This window comes from Lasiodiplodia theobromae (genome assembly GCF_012971845.1).
Source record: "Lasiodiplodia theobromae strain AM2As chromosome Unknown scaffold_1, whole genome shotgun sequence".
NCBI lineage: Eukaryota > Fungi > Ascomycota > Dothideomycetes > Botryosphaeriales > Botryosphaeriaceae > Lasiodiplodia > Lasiodiplodia theobromae.
Window position 1 is genome coordinate 239,001 of NW_023336399.1, and position 21,382 is coordinate 260,382.

General features: G+C 50.4%; 7 protein-coding genes across 7 annotated transcripts; 4 read left to right on the plus strand and 3 right to left on the minus strand.

Annotated features, from left to right (window-relative positions):
• Positions 1-635: 635 nt before the first annotated feature.
• On the plus strand, positions 636-3,532 carry LTHEOB_79 (uncharacterized protein; the record flags this gene model as incomplete). The annotated part of the gene is made up of 4 exons (XM_035517316.1): positions 636-1,463; positions 2,119-2,271; positions 2,361-3,108; positions 3,216-3,532. The coding sequence occupies 4 exons, from the start codon at positions 636-638 to the stop codon at positions 3,530-3,532; spliced, it is 2,046 nt and encodes a 681-aa protein (XP_035372081.1).
• A 2,594-nt stretch (positions 3,533-6,126) lies between these two features.
• Positions 6,127-7,152, minus strand: LTHEOB_80 (uncharacterized protein; the record flags this gene model as incomplete). Its single annotated transcript, XM_035517428.1, has 1 exon — positions 6,127-7,152. The coding sequence occupies one exon, from the start codon at positions 7,150-7,152 to the stop codon at positions 6,127-6,129; it is 1,026 nt and encodes a 341-aa protein (XP_035372082.1).
• A 3,657-nt stretch (positions 7,153-10,809) lies between these two features.
• LTHEOB_81 (Protein-tyrosine phosphatase) lies at positions 10,810-11,649 on the minus strand (the record flags this gene model as incomplete). The annotated part of the gene is made up of 1 exon (XM_035517539.1): positions 10,810-11,649. One exon carries the CDS (start codon positions 11,647-11,649, stop codon positions 10,810-10,812), a length of 840 nt encoding a protein of 279 aa, XP_035372083.1.
• Positions 11,650-12,703: 1,054 nt separating this feature from the next.
• Positions 12,704-13,067, plus strand: LTHEOB_82 (uncharacterized protein; the record flags this gene model as incomplete). The annotated part of the gene is made up of 2 exons (XM_035517650.1): positions 12,704-12,935; positions 12,988-13,067. 2 exons carry the CDS (start codon positions 12,704-12,706, stop codon positions 13,065-13,067), a joined length of 312 nt encoding a protein of 103 aa, XP_035372084.1.
• Positions 13,068-16,350: 3,283 nt separating this feature from the next.
• LTHEOB_83 (Ankyrin repeat protein) lies at positions 16,351-16,957 on the minus strand (the record flags this gene model as incomplete). Its single annotated transcript, XM_035517761.1, has 2 exons — positions 16,351-16,436; positions 16,489-16,957. The coding sequence occupies 2 exons, from the start codon at positions 16,955-16,957 to the stop codon at positions 16,351-16,353; spliced, it is 555 nt and encodes a 184-aa protein (XP_035372085.1).
• Positions 16,958-19,518: 2,561 nt separating this feature from the next.
• On the plus strand, positions 19,519-20,123 carry LTHEOB_84 (Tall aerial hyphae-4; the record flags this gene model as incomplete). The annotated part of the gene is made up of 2 exons (XM_035517872.1): positions 19,519-19,942; positions 19,993-20,123. 2 exons carry the CDS (start codon positions 19,519-19,521, stop codon positions 20,121-20,123), a joined length of 555 nt encoding a protein of 184 aa, XP_035372086.1.
• A 315-nt stretch (positions 20,124-20,438) lies between these two features.
• On the plus strand, positions 20,439-21,233 carry LTHEOB_85 (Deoxyribose-phosphate aldolase; the record flags this gene model as incomplete). Its single annotated transcript, XM_035517983.1, has 1 exon — positions 20,439-21,233. One exon carries the CDS (start codon positions 20,439-20,441, stop codon positions 21,231-21,233), a length of 795 nt encoding a protein of 264 aa, XP_035372087.1.
• Between the last annotated feature and the right edge of the window lie 149 nt (positions 21,234-21,382).

Consider the following 21,382-nt stretch of genomic DNA (forward strand, 5'->3'; position numbering starts at 1 on the left):
AGTACCTGCGATATGGAGAGCAGCCTGTTTACTCATCAACCAATCGTGATTAGTTGCGCCATGTTCATCCACTACTAATCTGCCTAGAGTGTTCACTCATCTGCCAAGATGATTGCAAGCAATCTACTAGCTCGTTTTGTCGTTAAGATCTGGTCGCCAGTGTGTTTACTCATGCGCTCATGGTGATGTGGTAAGCAGGGTGTTCACTCATAGGCTCATAGCGAAGCGACAAGCAGCATAGTCGCTTTTCATTGATGATGATACTGATGATGATCAAGTATGAATGGCAATTAGTCAACATACTGTAGGCTTGGCCAGCTCTGATCAGCGTTATGGAGACAAGGAAAGGTGGCTGGCACCACTGAAACACTCCCGGGTTCTATCTGGACTACCAACAGCAGCTCACCAACGTCCATCGCAAAGTTGGTTTCTGTATGTACTGCCCATCCTATTATCTTTTGTTTTTAAACTGCTCGACAATAAGAGTAGAGTTGAAGCCGTCGTCAATACGCAATGTTATACACTCCAACATTCTCACTCAACCCCCTCGCTTAGAACAACTTGATCTTCTCCACAGAGCGACGATGGCCGCCCAGTCATCAATTTTCCTACGACTCCCTCCAGAGATCCGCCTCATGATCTACGAGGAGCTCCTCCTTCCACCAGCTCCGAAAGTCACCAGACCTCAACCATCCGCCAACCGCCGCAACAACGACCAAAGTCCCAGCAACAGCGGCGCCCCTCCACCACCCCCTTTCCGTCTCCACGATGCACGACGCACACTGCAAATCCGCACCGCCGACCCAGCATCGCTTTCGCCATCGTCCTCCTCCTCCCACTGCACTCGCCCCCGCTACCTCGCGCGCGACCCTCTCCGCAGCCGCACCATAACCACAACCTACGCTCTCCACCACAATCCAGGCCTCCACCCCGCCATCCTCCGCACCTGCCACCAGTGCTACACCGAAGCCCTGCCGACGCTATACGCCGCACACACGTTCGACTTCGACACGCACATCGAGGCCATCGTGCCGTTCCTCAGCACACTCGGCTGCGTCGCGCGGCAGAGCATCACAAGCATCGCGGTTGTCAAACGCGTGCTGCCGGCTGTGGGGCAGGAGTTCGATAAGGCGGAGTGGCGCGCGGCGTGCGCTTATATGGCGCGGGAGCTGGTGGTCCCGCGGCTGAGGCTGGTGGTAGGCGTGGTGGGGGCGGCGGAGCCGGTGGGTGGGTGGGGGGATGTGCCCGAGTTAACGGTAGAACAATTTAGGCTTGTGCAGCCGAGGGGCTTGAGGAGATGGTCTAGGCCGGGGGCGGTCCGGCGGGCTGGGGAGGGTGTGGAGGATGGGTTGGGGCTGAAGGAGATTGCGGGTGTTGATTTTGAGTGGGTGCAGCAATTGTTTTGGTTGCACGGTTTGAGAGATATTCAGATCAAGGCGTTGGCGGAGAATATTGCACCGCCTGTAAGCGATGATTGGGCGTTTTGGATGGGCTTTTCAAAGAGCATAGATGCGAGTTTTCGAGAGTGGGTGGATGGATTACTTTTCCATGGCTGATTTGAGCCGAGGTGCACTGTTAGGCGCCAGCCTGATCGGCGCGTCAAGTCAGCCTTAATGTAATAAATGGAATAGGCAGGGTGATTCTCATTCCTGCAGGACTAAATCCTGCAGGATCCTACCTGGCCCCATGCACCTGCGTATGATTGGTTCGTGGCTTCACCGCGCGTAGAACGGTGCGTTGGTAATTTTAATTTGAGCACTTTGTTTTCTGTGTTGTGCGATCTGAGGTTCAATGTGATTCGTTAACATTTCCCGGCCTTGTCGAACGCATGAATGCCTTCACATTTTGCTGCGTGAGTGTAACATAAATTTCATATGGCAAGGATATTAGGCTTAGCCTCATACACCCGAAGCTAAAAGCGATGCCGTTAGCCTCTTACAGCCTCGCCAGCCTGGCAAGAGGGGAAAACGCCCCGCGTCCCCCTTTTCGGTTTCGAAAAGTCTTTGTCTCTTCAAATGTTCACAGCAGCCCTTTGACGGCGTTTTGTGATGGCAAACCCCCACCACGAGTCTCCACATGACAGAATTAATGTGCCTATTGATGATGGTTTACATCCAGTCCCACAAGAAAATCTTCCGGAAGCTGTACAAACCCCTCTGGAAGCCGATAACTTCACCAAAAGCCTACAAGAGAACATCCCCTATGCAGCTCTGGAGCAAGACCAGCGTCAGAAGCGGCCGACCATATGCGGACTTCGACGGAAAGTATTCTGTACGGCCATCATTCTCGTTATTCTAGCAGTTGTGGGGGCGGCAGTCGGAGGCGGAGTTGGTGGAAGCCTCTCGTCGCGGAATCACAAGGCCACGACAGCACCATCACTACCAACGAGTACGGGCACACTCGCCAAGGCGACCAGCATCGCGTCCAATTCCAAGCTTGCCGCTCTAAATTTCACCATCTCTGGAGTCACCTACAACCAAGTCTTCTGGCAAGATACCAACGGCACAATCCAGCAATCATCATGGAATGATAGCAGCAAATCCTGGATAGTCAGCGCCGTAACAGTCCCTACAAATATGAGAGATGTAGACAATAACAACCCTTCGTGGGAAGACATCAACGTCAAGAATGGAACGCCCCTCTCCGTCGCCAATGAAGTCAGGGAGGATTTCTTCCAGACCAGCCTCATCTGGCTGGATGATAAAACTGGACTTCAAATGGCATACCAAAGGAAGGATGGCCCGTGGCAGCTAGCTGATGGCTGGGCAAGCTCTCGCTTTCCCATTGCTTCATATTCACACATAGCGAGCTCGTGGATCGAAGACTGCGACAGCTGCATGCGGAAGGAAGTTGCTGTTTTCCAGAACCTCGACAACGACCTGCTGATGATCAACCGATCAACGAACGATGCCGGTGAAGCTTTCAAAATCAGTGGAGATCGCCCATCCCAGGCCTCTTCATTTGCCTGTGCACCTAGATGGAATAAAGGAGTGCTGGGTCTAACATACTTCACGGACGTTAATGAGGCCATTCAGGTGGTAGGCTTTACTCCGCCTTTGGGGACGGCAGATAATACAAGTTACTGGTCTGTCGACACCGACGCAATTGGTAAGCCATCCATGTAGACGCCACAATTCGCCGTTCATGCTTTACAAATCCGTCCGGTGATGCTTACCCTGGTCTTCTAGGCAATTCCGTATTCCCCGATTCCGCAGATATTGCCGCCTTATCTTACGGATATACCGATGACGGATCAACAGTGTATACGCAAGCTCTGTTGACGCAGCCACAATCCGACAGTGGAGGAGTGTGGACCGTTAGGAGAAAGGAAAGCTTTTGGCAGAGCGGATCCGCTCTTGACGGAATGTCAGACGTGCTCAGCTATTCGGCCATTGCTGCGAACCAGAATCGTCGAGTCTACGCCATGATTGAGAATGAAGCGGGTAATCTTGAACTGTTTGAGTGGGAGCTGGACGACCTCGGCGATGCCACAGCAGTTGGAACTGTATCAACAACGATCATGGGAAATTAGATAAGTGTATAGGATGTTGTGCTCCACTTTTCTATACCATTCAGCCTCATCGCCATTGTGCAAATAGCAACATCTCTCGAGTCTTGTAGACCTGGATCCGCTGGCGCTAGTCCTCTTTTAGTTTAGTAGACGAACAGACTGAGACCACGGGATTCTGATGATTAATCCGCATACATACACGTCAGCTCTCAGCCTTGCGTCCTCTTGAAATCTTCGTTCATTGCCCCAAATTCTAGTAGCGTTGCAGATCTAATGGGATTCGCTCCATCTTGTTCCTGAGTACCCGTATTGGTGGGGAGCTCTGACCACCGTATCTGACGCCACCAAGCTCTCGGTTATGCGGGTTGGCTTTATGAGTCCTCCTGCTGATGCTCTCCACGCTATTACCGACGTGGTTGCCGGGTTACGACCTAGCTGTTCCCCTGGGATGTTTCCTATAGCTGCAGGCCTTCCTACCAGCTTCCAAATTAGAAACTGTGCTATATCATGACTGAGCATCTGGCGTGCAATATAGACGGCTTGGCAGGTGTACAGTCCAAAGTCTAGTCCATTTTTGGTCAAAAGCTTAACCAGTTCGGTTTTCTTCTCCAGGCAGAGTTTCCTAAAGCTGACATCCATGAAACCCTGATCAGGCAAGGTATGCCAACGAGCACCCTTTACAAGGATGAGATAGATTGCGAGCTGTTCATAGTTCCCATAGAGGCTCAGAATGGTTCTTCTGAGCAAAGCATCAAACACTCCCGGTTCGAATGTATTGTTTTCAATTGTCAACGCCTGGACCAGCTTAAAGTTCCCCTGGGAGCTCGCAGTATCCAATAAGTAAAACGGTACCGTGGCGTTTGTTCTAGAGAGGACTAGAGCTGATTTGTAACTGTTCCCGGCGCACACGGCCGCAAAGGCCGAACTCATCTGATGGTCAGTCAGTCCTTCATTCAGAAGTTTCTTCACCGCAATACTGAGGTCGAAGTAGGAGGCTAGATCCAAGGGTTCGGTCACATTTTTAGGAACCTGATCCCTAATGATCGCCCTCCAGAACCAGAAGGCGTGTTCGTCTTGGAAAAGCTGTGTGATCTGAGATAAAATGGCATGTTGCACTTCCTGGGATTTCGCAACATTTGTCCAATTATTTGCTGCCCAGCCGGAGAAAGGATAATTTCTGAGAAGTACACCGGGTGCTTTGGATTGGTGTTGGGAGAGGTCAATAGTTTGCCTACTTTCTTTGCTGACTTGCAATAGGTAGGTGAGACATGTTTCCGCAGTGCATATTTTGCTTTGTGTGAGGCACCAAAAGCTGCACTTTGACTGAGAAAGGAGGAAGTCCTTGACTGAACTATGTGCAAGCTGGATCGCTCGGAACTGTACACCGAAGATCTCCACAGTTGTCTCCGTAGTCAGGCTCAGAGTGATTTCTTTGATTGATTGCCAATCTAGTTCGTTCTCCCAGCAGACGTCGGTGCCTGTGCGAAGTGAAAGTGCATGTTTGGCCTCTTTCTCAGAAAGTGGCCTAGATGAATAGGCCAGTAGGCTCAGAAGACGCATCGCTCTCGATTGTTGTATTGCAGGTATTCTCTCCAAAGATTTCGAATAAATCTCATCAAGTGTGGATGGCAAACGACGAAGTTCCGCATCGAGGTCCTGTTTATTGACACAAGTTTTCAGATGGTCGAGCTGACAAACAGCTAATCGAAATCTATAAGATCGTCAGATGTAGTCTCATTCACGATATAAAGGAATACTTACAGGACATTGGCCTTCGTACAGACTCCCATCGTGATTCGCATGGGAGATAACCCCGGACTCCAAGCTTCATTTTTGTCTTTGGCTCGCCGACTAACGTAGTCCCAAATCTCTTTAATCAGCCCGTCACCACTCATTCGTCGCCAAAAGACTGGTATAGGGCCAAGAGAGGAAGGACTCATGAGCGAATCTATGGGGGAAGACTCTCGATACGTAAGCAGAATGCGCACATTGCATTCGTCCGTTACGGATCGTACAAACCACCTTATTCCTTGCTGTGTTTTTGACTCGTCAAGAGCATCTACGACGATGTGGATATCATTCACCATTTCCAACATTCCTTTCAGTGCTGAATAGAGCCGCTGATCGGGAGGCTTTTCATGTCCCCTCATAAGCGCTGAAAAGTTTTCTTTTAACCAATATCGCGCTTTTCTCATACTAGGGTTTGAGTATAGCTGAAAGACGAGTGAACGTAGAAGTTGCTCCACTGTGTGTTTTTCGGGGTCCCGAAAGTCGAAGAAGAAGTAAATGCAAGTCGTCCAAAGAACGCGAATAGCGGCGGCACTGAGGGATGTTTTCCCAGAGCCAGCTATACCGTAAATGCATAGGACTGATTTCGGAGCGGCTCTCCACTCCTTGAATTGCTGACTAGTGAGGTACCACGACCCTGCATCGTGATGGAGCCCCTTCAAAGCTTGCTCGTAATTGACGGATGAATCAGGTGGGGACAGCCACTCTATTATCTCATCGTTTTCCTTCGCGGTCATCAGTCGCTGCGTGTCTGAGATTATATGGTCCAATTTTTCGTCCACTTAACACGTTAGCGCAATGAGGCTTAGATGCGAAAACTGAATTGACTAACTTGAGTGAATAGACATTGCTAGCGACTGTTCAGCCTGGACTCGGGCTGGAGGTATCAGCCGAAGGATCTCTTTGGTATACGCAGCTGCAGTCATAGCCGAGTATCCCTGCCAGCGCTTGTTTTTGTGTGTATCGGAGTAGTCACAAACTCCCCTGATGACCAAGCAAGGGAAATGATTCATCAATCCCGCCGCTTCCATCTCGAAGCAGAGAACCTGATGCTCTCCCACGAGCTTGTACCGCAAGAGGGCATCTTTCATGAGCTGGTTTGACGAGGCGATAAGCCCATAGTGGATGGTTGGGTCGTCTTCATACTCGTCACGCTGCCTCCGATGGACTATGTTGTGTGTTCCGTTACCACAACAATCTATGCAGCTTAGAAACGGATCAGAGTGGATGTAGTCTGATTTGTAGAGACGGTCAGAGTCTGGTTCGGGTCGGCTATAATTCCTTCCGAGTCGGGGCTTATTCTTGATGATGGCCTCAATGTCTTCGGCAATATGGTGACCAGATGCCTCAAACCGTCCTTTTAAATCATTGACTGCCGCACGGAGTAATGGAGGTGGTGGGGCGAGGGACCGGGTATGCTCGAGATCACATCCCTGAATGGTCTTGCCATAGTCGTATTGAAAGACACCACTCTTTCCGGCCCGTGGGGAGCTGACAACGACGTCGCCGAGGCGGATATCATCCCGCCTGCTTGGTGCCCCTCCGCCCACACCAACCATCAGTCCAATTTTAATATTCTTGAAGGTGCGCAGCATGTCTGTCGCTACACTAGCTGCAGAGCTAGTCCCATATTCGCCGTCTGGAAGCACTGCGATGACGACGTTGTGGCCAGCCATCTCGCCGAGAGTATAGATGTTGCTGTCATTTGGCGCTTGGTTGGACAGGCGGCTGTGTTCCTTGTCGAGAAACTCGCGTGCGGCAACTAGTTCTGTGGAGATTGCGCTGATCCATCCGACAGTGTAGATGCTGGGGTCCGGATCGATATCGACATCGGTCATCGTTGGCATCGACATGTGCGTTTTGCGAGAATCAGTTTCAGATCCTGCAGTCCTATTACTTCTCAGCCATACACCGGCGGAGCATCACCTGAACTCAGTGTGATTTTTGACCTGAAGTATGTCGGAAGTTATCGGAAAAAGTCGGGGGCTTGACAGCTGAAAGAACGACCGATACAAATGTCAAGGGCTTGCTCATATCTTAAGTTATGCGCACCGATGCGGCTGAGCGCAAGGCAGACATGTCAGCATTCTGCCTTACAGCAATCGTGTGAGGGGAATGACATGCAGGCCATTTCCACAAATCAGCGAGAGCTACTTGGCCCCGAACTTCCATTGATTGGCATCTGGGACTTTGAAGAGGCAGGGCTTTGATGCGTGCTTACGTCGGGGCTGCACAAATTTTGCGAGCCAAGAAGATACGTCATTGGCGAAACAAGTTTGTCGGGGTTTTTATTGGACAAACCTGCCCCAGGATGCAGCATCATGTTACCCAAATAGCAATATTTCTAGAGTGGTGTGCAGCTGAGCCTGTTGCGGCCACGCCGCTTTTAATTTGGTCCGCGAACGCGATTGGACCACGACATCCTGATGATTAACCCAAATCTACACACGTCAGCTCTCAGCCTTGCGCCCTCTTAAAATATTCTTTCACTATCCCAAGTTCAAGATGGACCATCTTCCAAAGCCACTCAACCCAATCCTTCCATATCCTTCGATTCCATACGTCTGTTTGGAAGAATACGACTGTCAAGAGTTCCTAGATTATCCGGTCCGGGCCGGCTGGTCGTACGATGAGGTCTTTGGCTCCGAAACATGGGAACGGCTTGGGAAAGAAGGCTACAGGTCTTTTGCAGAAGCCAAAGGCTTGCTACAAGCCTGGCTGTACTTTGGCTCCCTACATGCCTTCTTTGGCGACCTCGTCAACTTCGATGACTTTATTGACGAGCACCCGTTCAAACCACCGTCCATACACACAAGGAACTTGATGCACATAGCCGGGAAATTCATCAGACACACCGAAATTCATCCTTTAGACAGGCACGAGCTCGGCGCACAAGGCCATGTTCTGGGAATCGGTCACAACATATACGCAACTATCGTGGAGCATTGCACACTCGAACCGAACTTCATACTTTCTATAGGCTTCTTACTGGATTTTCTCGACACTCTGCACTCTGGTCTCTGTCAAAAAGACCCGGATAATTTCGACCTCTGTACATCTTGCAGATTCCATCCACCCATGGTCTTGCCAAATACTGCTTCAGGGGCGTTGCTCGAATACAATGACAGAGTGGATTTCCTAGATGCTCAGCTTGCGGCCGCTGGCTGGTGCCCTCAAGTGGTAGGTAGGCTGAGGGACGAACGACTGTCGTTCAGGTACTACGCGCTCTACCTCGGCCCGCCAGATGACCAACGCGATCACGGCTCATGCACGCTTGCGCATTGTGTCGCTTACCAAATCTGTAAAAGCCGGTATATCCATCGTCACGCGGAAGAGAATTGTAATTGCGAGCACGTGGGGATTGATTTGGAGGAGATGTGTTCCACTTTACAAAGCGGACACATTCCCTTGATCCGGACTGGGGAGCCGATGGAGAAAGAGAATTCAGCTTTCCTTAACACCTCCATCCCAGATGTCAAGTACGTGGCGATTTCGCACGTATGGTCTGATGGCCTTGGAAATCCCTGGAAAAACTCGGTTGCTCGTTGCCAGGTGCGGAAGATCTGCAACGCAATCCAATCTCTACCAAATGGCAATGATTTCTCTGCATTTTGGCTGGATACGTTTTGTTGCCCAATCAATCCGAGGGAGATGAGGACTCTGGCCATCAGGAAGATGAGAGAGACGTACCAGCGGTCTGACGTGGTGCTGGTCCTGGATGGCGAGCTTGAGAAACTCAGTCTCAAAGAAGCACCTCTTATTGAGATAGCCGTAAGGATCTTCACGTCCGGCTGGGCAAGCCGCCTTTGGACTTGGCAAGAGGGTGCACTCTCGACGAAACTATACATTCTTCTTTCGGATGGACTCTTCTATTTCGAGGACTTGTTTCGCTTCATGGCGGAGCACTACGACAGGGTGAGCTCCGTGAACTACAGCGGGATTCTGAGCGGAATCCTTAGCACATACTCGCTGGTACGAGGGGCAATCAACACGCGTGAGGCCACTCCGACGACTTCATTCCACATAGCGGATATTACGGATGCTATTGCAGGACGTACAACCAGCGTCGCAGAGGACGAGCCGATTTGCGTCGGAGCAATGATGAACCTCGATCTACGGCCCATACTGGATGCAAAACCGGAAGACAGAATTTACACATTTTGGAAGCAATGTCCATCTATACCCATCCAAGTCTTGTTTTCAAGGGCACCACGATTGACGAAACCTGGATTTCGCTGGGCCCCTCCCACACTGCTCGACAAAAGCGACCACATTTTCCTGAAATTCGGTGAAAGTGGAAGACCCACTTCTTGTGGGCTACGAGTCCGCTGCCGAGGCTTCCTCCTTCTCGACGCCGTGGATCGGCCAATCAACTTCTCCTTCTGGCTCCGTGACGCATCTGGAAAATGGCCATTCCATGTGTGTAATCCTGCAATGGGAGTGAATGGCGGAGGCATATTTCAAGCTCCCGTCCCGGATGATGCAGAAATGAGGTATAGTCATGCGGCGCTCCTAATCAAGGAGGATCTCACGCTTGACTCACCATCCGCTTTCACAAGTTCTGCGTTAGTTTACATCTACGCTGACACGCATGGCATTCTATACGCAAGGCGAACCCTGCGTACCGTCATCGAATTGACAAATCATCCACTTGCCAAGTCTCTGGAATTAGAGCAGTGGAGGAATGCAGTCATAGACCCTGAAAGGAAAGGTGTTGAGACGTCTGGACATAGGATAACTATCGACGGTGTATGCCACGCAGTGGAATGGAAGACTTTAAGCGAGGACCAAGAATGGTGCATTGATTGAGCGCAAAACATGGAAGCAATTGCAGATACAAACCGCACCACGCCGTTCACTAAAGTATTCTCCAGCATGTCAATAATGTTTCTCTATACATCCTACCCATCTTAGTCCCACTTCCTGCACTCATGGAGGTCACGGAAACGGCAGCTGTCCGAATTAGTTAGCGGGGGTACCTGCTGTTGATGGTGATAACGACAATGACGACGGCGCCGCATGCAGCAGATGAGGCGACGTAGTCACGAGGTTGACACACATCAAGCTACAATAACACCATTAATTCATGTACTATGGGAAGCGAGTGGTGGGGAAGCTACGGAAGGTAGAGGCACATAGGGATGGGGGTAATGAGTCTACGAGCGGGCTCTACGACTCTGTAGGGGTAAAAGAAAGACTATAGTAAACCAAAAACAAGCTAGAGATAGCAAGAAGAGGAAATATGTGCGTGTATGATAGGGTTAGGAGGAGGCCGTGTGTCGTGACAGAAATAAGAAATGCAACGTCTTCGATCCCGTGGTCATGATGGCAGCATCAGCAACTGCTAGCAACAAACGCAAGCCAAATCCAGTACCACCCAAGCCAAATTACTGCCTAAGCGTATCCAGAGACTTTTGCAAGGTGTCAAGAAATTCCCACTGGACTGTCTTCTCAACGTGGTGTTTCTCGCTGCACTCACGGAGGTTGCGGAAACGACAACCGTCCAGGATCTAGAGTGCGGAAATGATGGTGCCCGTCCTCCCGTGACCATACCCGCAGTAAACTAGCGTCGGTTTGTTCTCGGCCTTGTTCTTCTGATACCGCTCCTTGATGCTCTTCCAGCCGTCCTCCGTCGGCGCTCCAAAGTCCTTGATGGGGGACCACAAGTACGATATGCCCTTTTCCAAGAGCGCCTGGACGACCTCCGCCCCCAGCTCGACCTCGTTCAGGCTGATGATGTCCTTGACGCCCTCAGCGATCAACTGGCTGGTTGCAGCTGCGTCCATGTTCTGGTCCGAGTCCTGTGAGACGTAGTACGGCGCCGAGGAGCGCGCGAGCAAGCCCTGAATCACCCACCCGAAGCGCCTAAGCGGCGACAGTGCCTCCTCGACCAGATGGATGCCGAGTTGGGTGATCGTAGAAGGGTCCATCTGCACGGAAGAGTCCATCTGCACGAACGCCTCAGCGCTTTCTGTGGGTCGTGTCAAGAAGAACAACTCGTCGTTGATAACTTGGCTCAAGAAGGAGCCACCGCGGGTATGGCGGCCGACTTGAAAGTGTGCTTTGGTTACTGCGTCGCCAATATCCTCCTTTGTGTACGCTGAGAGTTTGCTGTTCTCGTTCCTACACAAGTATGCATTGGTGGCTTCGTTCTGGAAGCGCAGCTGGTTCTTCTCTTCCGTGACGCACTTCCACTTCTGGTCGGAACTACCGGTATAGTCCTTCCAAGTCAGGCCCGCGGAGCCGTTGGCTTGTGTCAATACCTTCTTGGTACCATGTTGGCTGACGCAGTACGTTTTGCCAATCTCCACCGCGTTATGGCCGCTTCCGGGTGGAAAGGAACTGGTCATCGTGCGCTGTATGGAGGGGAGGAAATTGAAAAGAGATGCTGGCTATGAATCAAAAGTATTGATGTGACTGAGAAGTGCGAACGAGAAATGGCTTTGTTCTGATGGCAAGGACAGTCTCACGCCTTGGATCTTATCTGTCTAATGGCTGCTACTCTACTATTGTGGGGCCTAAAAGGTACATGTCCTCGATCCCCGAAATGAAAGCTATCGAATGCACATAAGTCGGTGTCTCGGGAGAAAATGTCATCAGGCTCGCAACAAATCACCACATGGGGGAATTCCACGAACATGAGCTTGCAAAAGCGTCTTGAATCAGCCTAGTCTAGTGTGAAGTAATAGAAGACACTTCCGTAGCATTGTCGTGATGCTAGTTCCCCGACGGGACGCTTCATCGAACTCGCAACATTTTCCCTCAAGAGATATTACGCCGGCACAAGATGCTACCAAGACATGTACACAGCTTATGGTGCCTTTAAGTAGTATTCAACGCGTATGTCTACAGCAATTTGATCATATTGCGCCGCGGAGATGCTGCACCCAAGTCGCAATATACTACCATATGGAGAAAGTTACACAGCAGAGGTCATGATGACGACAAGCGCCGGAAGATGGACGGATAGTGCTAAGCGGCAACGACCGCAACAACTCTGCTTCTGGCAAGCATTGCGAATATCGCGGAAGTTTTTGAGTAGTGAGAACCGAAATAAGCTCATAAAATGGAGTCTGCTTACGGCGATCGTTGGGAATCGGGAAGCAGGGCGGGTAGACATAACGCAAACGCCCGGGATTATTGCCAAATGAGGCATATAGGTGGCCTGGAGACGATAATGCATTCTTAAAGCAATGCAGAGAGCAGTACACAGTGATCTGTCGGTCTGAGGTAGTTCCGGCACCCGATATCTTCGGCGGATGAAGCCAAAAGCGTCGTAACATAGTACGTTGACGAACATATATATATCACACGTGGAACGCTTTTAACGTATACAAACCCGCCTCCTCAGTCCTCTCGATCACTCATACAGTCTCTCGTCTTCGAGCTGGGACATACCTAACCATGACTGTCATCATTTTCAACGACAACATCATCTCCATCGAGGCGGATGATGCCGTGGCGTCCATCGACCTTGGCGACGGAATCAAACGCTTAAACAACACAACCACCACGAGGAAAGTGAGCCTGCAATCCATCGAGGCCAAGGTTTACTACACCAATTCGGACCAGTCCAGGAAATTCGGCGCCGACATCACACAGAGCTTTATTCCTGGCACAACCGTCACCATCACCGGTAGGCGTTGCTCTCTGTTTCGATGCGTTATAATTCGGCTAACAGCAGCTAGGTGGCGGAACTACTGATATCTACCTCATTGCCACGGGCCCTGACGGCAATCAACAGGCAAAGTGGAAGTTCGAGAAGTAGAAAAGTTGCGGAGAGCACTAGCGTTGTGGTATTTGTTTCCTTTGTATGACTCCTCCGTCTCAGGTTGATCAATCGCCTCAGTCCTTTCCAATTTAGTACTGCAGTTTAGTTGGTGCGGAATTTCGTCCGCCACAAATTGACTCTTTTGGCTCTATAAAAATGTCCTGTTGAAACTGGCAAGGCTCTGTGACCTGCACCCCATTTTCCCTTGTTATTAACTATCAAAATTAGCTAATCTAGGTGAAAAGCTACCATCGGGACCTATATCGGCCATACAATGAAAGCAAGCAGGGTCGAGGAAGATCTTTGCATTGATCGAGGTTAACAAAGACCTTAATTACTAGCTTTGCGCGTATATCCTCGAGTTCTCAATGGATATATCACTGCCTACTACAACGAGGGCGGCTATGCGACATAATGAATGAACCTCTAGTAGTCCCCCAAAGAAAATTTTATGACAGACTTTGTGGCAGTCTCTTCGATAGTCCATTTTTTTCTCCGTACTCTAGGAAAGGTCGTTCACCGATCAATGAGTCTGATCATTCTATTCTCAATTTCAAGAGCAGCCCCCTAAGCTAGCGGATTCGCAGACGATCTATCTCTTCCATCAGCTGCTTCGCCAGTGCTTCTCGACGCAAAGCCAGAGCAGCTGAATCGATTCCAAGATCAATGAAACCATCTAAGTAGCCTGGATGTTTCCTCAAGTCGTCGAGATAGACGTTTATGAAATCAGACGCAGTCCATGTCTTTGGCGGGTCTGGTTTTGGGACGCAAATGACTTCTCCGTTGGAGTTGTCCACAACTATCATAGGATCATGCTAAGGGGTACAATTAAATCAAATCAGCCACAAAACTTAGCTCCACATATGCTTTATAATCTTACGCTTATAGATGTTATATCTCTGCATTGGCTCTACTCTCAAAACATGGAAGTTAGTTTTCTTGTTTTTTTCTTTTTTTGGGTAGAAAGATGAGTGTAATTAGAGATACTGACCTCTATTTTCTCCTTCTTCCATCGATATCGACACATGTTAATAAATTCCATGTACTCAACTGGGCGGGCCTCCAGCTCGACAGCCCAGTCGGCGAGTTGTTTGAGAAGCTGGCTCTCGTCCAAAGGTGAGCTGAGTATTTCACACTCCTGAAGTGTGGATTCGAGCTGTTTGCTGAGTTCTTCCTCCTCTTCTTGAATTTCTACCATATCGTCATGGTAAGTGGTCAAGTCCATGGTTTCGGAAGAGCCATACTTGTAGCAAAACTCATGCCGGCAATAGATACCGCCAGAGCACAGCTTTTTATTGCAGCAAGTATGTGTCATTTCTAGCTCATCAAAGAGCTTTTGTCGTACGAGAATGCGAATGGTCTCCTCGAGGATACTGCAGATACCACAGACCTCCATAACGAGTGATAGCTCCAATACCCATGGCAGCTGATAGAGAAGAATCTCTCGGTTCAGCGCACATTCTCTGGAATCACTGATAAGCTTTTGTAATGGTGTACAACCCCCCGGAGAGCAGTAGCACATGCAGGAGTCACCATCCAATAAGCTAGTGCCTGCGCGAGCGAGCAATACGGCCGAGACAATGGCGTTCCTGGGACCGCAGTTTTCCCACACAAAGGAGGATGAGGAAAGATATGACCATCCCACTAAAGAGAGATGATACTGTGTATTGATGAAATATGAACTCAGCATCAGACGCTCAATAACGTGATGCAAAGCCAACATGCCTCGCTTGTCTTTTATCCTCGCGTCAGCTCCTGCGCGGAGGAGAGCTTGGACGAGATGGGGCTCTTCCTTTCTCGCAACGGCCATCAATAGTGTATAACCGCGGGTGTTCGGGCGTTTGACTGCTCTGCTGCATGAGGAGAACAGCAATCTCGTTCTTGCTGCATTCCGAGCGTTTCCTAGGAAAGTGTTTCCGTCCGTTTCTGTCTGGTTTGGATCCGCTCCTAGACGTAGCAGGTACATGAATATCGCTGTGTTCGTGCCGCTCTCCCTTTCATTTGAACAATAATATCCCTCGCTGCTGAGGCGTTCTAGGCAGTGATCCACAACATTGCGTGCCTGGCCTTGGGAGACCGATGCGAGATAGTGGTCTAAGAATTCAGTGAATACAGATGGGTCTCCATGGTATATCGCACAACGAGCTGCCCAGTATATTGAGTCAAGGTGCGCAAATGGACGATTGGGAGATTCCCATGGATTCGCGCCATAGTCCAGAAGAAGTTTGGCCGATGTGAGTTGTTTGGCTGCCGCTGCATACATCAAAGGCGTCATCCCAGTGTGATCGCGCGCTTCAATCTCAGCGACAAAGCCGTTGCGTAACAAATACGCTAGGATTTGAGGCTTTGTGACAGCAACATGAAGTGCACTGTGCCCGAAGATATCTGTCTTTCGGAGATTTAATCCCGGATTTCCTTCCATCAAAGCCATGACTTCGTCTAACGTTCCCGTCATGACAGTATATTGAATATCTGGAGTCCCACCGTAGACTGTTTCAGTCAGTACATCTTGTAATGAATCCTAAATTTGCATGACGTACTATTGTCGCATTTGGAAATGTCAAAGGCTGCCCGGAGCGAATCGGGGATACCGTTTTTATGAGTGCTCACGTATGAAGCGAAATCGAAGGCAAACATGTGCTCATCGTTCAATTCAAAGGGGGGTACGCAAGCAAAGAACTCTTTGGCCGAGAACCCACGTCTGTATCCGTCTTTCAGATATTTCAGGCAAATAGTAATTGGTCTCTTCCAGATCAGCTATGATACAGCAGTCTTGATTATTCTTAGCTTACCTCGGAGATCTCCACTGCACTCCTTGTTCAGTCAAATATCGAACGACATCCATAATGGGCTTTGGCTCTCTGAGGTGCTGCTGGCTATGTCTTAAAGCTCTCTTCTTTTCAGTTAGCAAAGTCTACTAGCCCTATGCACTCACATCCTCTTACCTCAAGGTATCCTTCATTGCCTAATGTTACCTCGTTGAAATCGATTAAATTCTTCCTTCTTAGGGTCGAAAGTGTTTTGATTGTCTTTGCAGACCCCATCACTTCGCTGGAGAATTTCGCCAACGTAGCCAGGCCAGGGCTTGAGTATGGAACAGTGTTGACAAATTTCAGGGAGGCCCCAATCGAAATACCATCCATCCAAGCTATAGACACGTTGAAGGTCAAGATCCTTCGCAATGCAAAAAAAGAGACTCCAGCAGTCATATCGACGCAGGTACACTCCGATAAGAACGGGAAAGGAAAGTTGAAAGATATAACTCCAAGCAGAGGCATAGTCATATTGTGACATGCACAACCACAGGTACCTCGTACGCAGCTTTGTGCAGATTTCGGAGGAGTCCAACAACGAAGTCGTGCCTTTCTGACATTATCGAGGCAAAATTTGGGGGAAGGTTCATGTGCACTGGAGATACCAGAGGCACTCTGCGGATCCTGAGCCTGGTGTCGTTGTCGCCGCTTTGATACGCTTGCCATGTGGAAAACCAGCAGTTGTTGACATCGCTGCAGGCTGTTCAAAATATCTCTGACCCTCTTGTTGTCCCGTAGGTTGCGTATGGCCGCCCTGGTGCGTTTGAATCCAGTGTTTTTCTGAGTAGGCAAAGCTGAGACGATCAGGACGTCGAGCTCCTTGATACGCTTCCCGCAACAGTCGAGCACCTCAATCAGCGCATCTTGCGTGAGAGCATCAAGGTCCTCACCGGCATGTTGCTGCCTCAGGATCTCGATGCCGTTTGCGAAGAGCCGAAGCTGGGCGGCTAGTTCGCGAAGTGTCTGGTCATCTTCGAACTCTTTGATTCGGTTGCGGAGTTTGTTGCATGCGTCGACGACGGCAATTACGCTCGCTCCGATGCTGAGAACTGCCACGAATTCGGCACCCGACATGGTGAGAGTAGGTGGAGAAAGGAGATTCAAGCTCCATGATTGAGGGGAGAGGACAGCCTTATTAGCAGTTAGTTGTCAGACGCAAGGCTGAGCTGAAATTCAGATGCGGGGCTGAAATGCAAGGCTGACAGAGTTGCTGCCTGCTGAACTCAAGCCTTGACTGAGCTGTCTAACGGGTTCGACCGCGTAAGAAGGAAACAATAGCCTAGGCTGAAGTCTTTTAATGTTGTCGGCAACTATTGCATCTTCGGGCAGTTTTTAGCCAGGATCTGCGCAGGAGGTTTTATGCCCAAATTGATCATATCCATATATGTTGATTTTCTAACCCCGCCCTATAGTAATGAGACACTGACAAACGTTTCTACAAATGCGTAGGTATGCATACTCGGCGAAGCATACCACTGGTGCAACTGCATAGGGAAAGGTTGTCCACCGGAATTGATTTCCGTAAATGGTAAAGATCTCCGGGACAACTATTCCGCCGGAATGCGTCACCAGCTGAGATAACAACTTCATTCCCGATAGCAGTTCACAAGGCTCATCAATATCGCCGTTCCGCTGAGAGTATGGATGAGCCACTCACTTCAAAAAAGGTACCGAGTGCCTGCCAAAGATGCAGGCGGCAAAAGCTGAAAGTACGATTCCCGCCACTCCCGGTCTTGTGACCTCGGCTTAACATTCTACGCATAGTGCGACGTCCAACGTCCATGCACACTCTGTGTGCGAGCCAAAGTCGAATGTTCCACTGCCGAGAACAAGGTCAAATGGAAGGCATACGGGCCAGGTAAACCTACCAAAAGAACTCGGAAGAGCTGCAGCACAACGGACCATTCGACGGCAAAGCGAGTTCGCCGGGCAGCTCCACCGGAAGACGATACCGTGGAATCTCACCTATCTGAGGATGAAGTCGGTGCCAATCCGCCGCCGGGGCCAAGTGGCGTTGACATGGGCCGAGTGAGTCCACGGGTAAGGGCATCGCACTCCCCTGTGGCAGACGAGTCGTCCTGGAATTCAACGTCGGCGGCCATCAATTTCATGGAAGAGGTTAGTGGTTCTGGACACGGAACACCCTACCAGCATTCAAAGTTTACTAATGTGGACTAAAGGCATTTCACCAGCATGATGCGCCAACCCTCGCGGGGCAGGAAACATCAGCACTCTCTGTGAGACCGTGGATGAGACAAGAGGTTTACCACCAAGCTCCCTCGCAGAGTGAACCCCATTTCCTGAGCTGTGGAATACATGCGTCAGCTGAAGCCGAACTTTTATCGATTCTGCCCTCGATTGAAGTAGCTACTTTGCTTGTTGACAACTACTTTGACCGGATCCACTGGTTCATGTTGGTTTTCCACCAGTCAGACTTCAGGGAGGGCTTCGAACAGCTGTATGACTTCATCAGCCAGACGTCTACAGAGAAGAACGTCCGCTTGGGCTTCCTTGCGGTGTTTGCTGCCGTCATTGTAGTGAGCTCACAGCATGTTGACTGTCGTCAGAAGGATATAGCCATCCGCCATGGAGTGCAGCTGAGTAACTTACAACAGAAGCTGCTAACGACATTGAGACTACGAATACTCGACATCGTTTCGCTCGGATCTATTGATGCTGTCCAGACTTGCGTTTTGCTGGGCAGCTTTTACCTGTACCATGGTGATCCCCAATTAGCATGGCCAATCTGCGGAAATGGATTGAGAATCGCTCAAGCTCTGAACTTACATCGACGGCAGCCATCAAAAACCTCTCATACCCCTGATTTGGATGATTCCATTCAACGTGCGGAAGAGACCCGTAAGCGGTGCTGGTGGGCAGTGTATGAGATTGAAACTTTCTGTTCCATGCTCTACGGCTTCCCCCTCAGCATCAATGATGTTGACTGCGACATTGAGCTGCTCAATCCCTATCCTTTGAGGTCACAGCACTCGTCCTGGACATCTAAAGATTGGAGGAGCACAGGCCAAGCCACCCTGCTTTCTTACAAATATTCCATGGTCACCTTGTCGATCATTGTCAAGTCAGCATTGACAGAGCTCTATGGACTACGTCAAGGCTTGCCTGCAAATCGTGGTTTGGCGGAGGTCAATGCATCCCGATTACAAGCCATGGTCACGACTGTATCCAGCCTAGATTCAAGGCTCCAGACATGGTATCAAAAACTCCCGAGACGACTCAAGATCGATGAAAAGCGCAATGCCCGAGGCACGCAGACTCGTTCCATGGGGCCATCTGGCGATGAAGCAGCACACCCAGACGATGCCTTTCAAGAACACCTGTTCGAGCTTCAAGCTCTTGCTCTAAAGCTGGCGTTCGAGAATGCCAGAATCCTTGTACACAGACCGTTGCTGTCATACAAGATGGTTGTGCATCCTCAAGCTTCCGGAGGGCTCAATGCATCCCAACAGACTCAGTTGTCGGACCCGTTCCGCATTTCTGTATTAGCTTGTCGAGATGCTGCACTAGAGATATCTCGACTGGGAACCACGCCAACATTTAGCAAGTGTGCTGATACCTACGCCGTCTCATTCATCTCTCTGCACCTGTTCACGGCAGCGGTTGCACTGTCAATAATGACGAGCTTGGATCCCCTCAGTCAGGAATCTCATGAATCAAAGCTGGGTATGCGAAGGTTGATGGCCATGCAGGCTCAATTGAAGACCAGGTCCATTGTGGCTGAGCAGGGCTACATGATCCTAAAGAAATTGATATCTCTCGTTGTGCAAAAAGAGATGGAGAAGATGCTCGAGGTTCCGGAACCATATGACGAGGAGACACACGACTCAGGCCACCTACGTGATGAGGTCGCAGTTAGGGACAACACTAGTGAGACCCAGACGAATTTGGGAACAGCCCTGAGCTTGACCGACACCGGTGAGGGCTTTCAGGGCGGATTGGACACAAATTTTCTTCCGTCTTCAGAAGAATTAGACGCTTTATCGTTCGACTTTTATGAAGACCCAACCGTTACACAGGCGTTAATCGACTTTGAACAAGGTAGCTCACGCACCATTCTTATTTGAAATCTATTCTAACTCGGCTTGCAGTTATGAATTATCCACCCAGTGACCAACCTGACGAGGCCACTTTCGGAGCCGCCGGCCCTGAATATGCGACTGGAAGCTGCTTTGGCGGCCAGGACCAAAATTGGATATGGGGCCAGAATCTCCGTCTCTAGAAGTAAATGGTCTTCCGGCACGTGGCTCTTCGGTCTCGCTGGTCCTGGATGGTCACGGTGCCAAAATCTCAACCCGTCATCATACAATTGCCACTTACCGAATCTGGCAATGCATTCCACCGGAGCCGTGTCACTTCCAGTGAATAGTGGAAAACCTGGTGTTCAAACTAGCTCTCGTACAGAGCCTAGTCCTAAGAACAGTTTTGATATAAAGGCAACATCACCAACAAACAAAGATCCCATCTCCAGCACCTGATTCTCACCCATTCCAACGAAACCTCAAACCCTCAAAGCCACCTCTCAACCCTTCAAAAAATGGCCGCCACCAACACCAACACCATCACCGTCACCCTCACCCAACTCGCCAAAACGATCGACCACTCCCTCCTCCACCCCACCATGACCGACGCCGACATCCTCCACGGCCTCGCCATCGCCAAGCGCCACAACGTCGCCACCGCCTGCATCAAACCCTACCTGATCCCGCTGGCCCTGCGCGAGCTAGCCGGCACCACCGTCCACGTCTGCCCCGTCATCGGCTTCCCACACGGCAACAGCACGACCGAGATCAAAGTCCTCGAGGCCACCGCCGCCGCCGCCGCGGGCGGGAAGGAAATCGACATGGTCATCAACATCGGCAAAGCGCTGGGCGGCGACTGGGGGTACGTGGAGCACGAGATACGGCAGGTGAACGAGGCGGTGGTGGCGCGGGGGGCGGGGCTGAAGGTTATTTTTGAAAACGACTATCTGGGAGACGAGCAGATTGTGCGGCTGTGTCGGATATGCTCGGATGTGGGCGTGGCGTTTGTGAAGACGTCGACGGGGTACGGGTTTGTGAAGCAGCCGGGCGGGATGTACGCGTACAAGGGCGCGACGGTGCGGCATTTGAAGTTGATGAGGGAGCATTCGAAGCCGGGGGTGCAGGTCAAGGCGGCGGGGGGTGTGAGGACGCTGGATGATTTGCTGCACGTCATGGCGCTGGGTGTGACGAGGATCGGGGCGACGGCGACGGTGGCGATTATGGAGGAGGCTGTGCGGAGGGGGATTACGGAGGAGCCGACGACTGTCGAGTTTAAGCCGATGGCTGAGGACGGGGTTGGCGGCTACTAAATCTGGATGAAAGGATGGGAATGGTGGTGAAGCGTAGACAGATGTCCCCAATTCTCATCTCATTTTCAAATGGTATGGCAATCTCCTCCAGTACCATTATGAATGGATTGAACAACGGGATGCTCAACGAAAATTGAGTCTTATCCAAT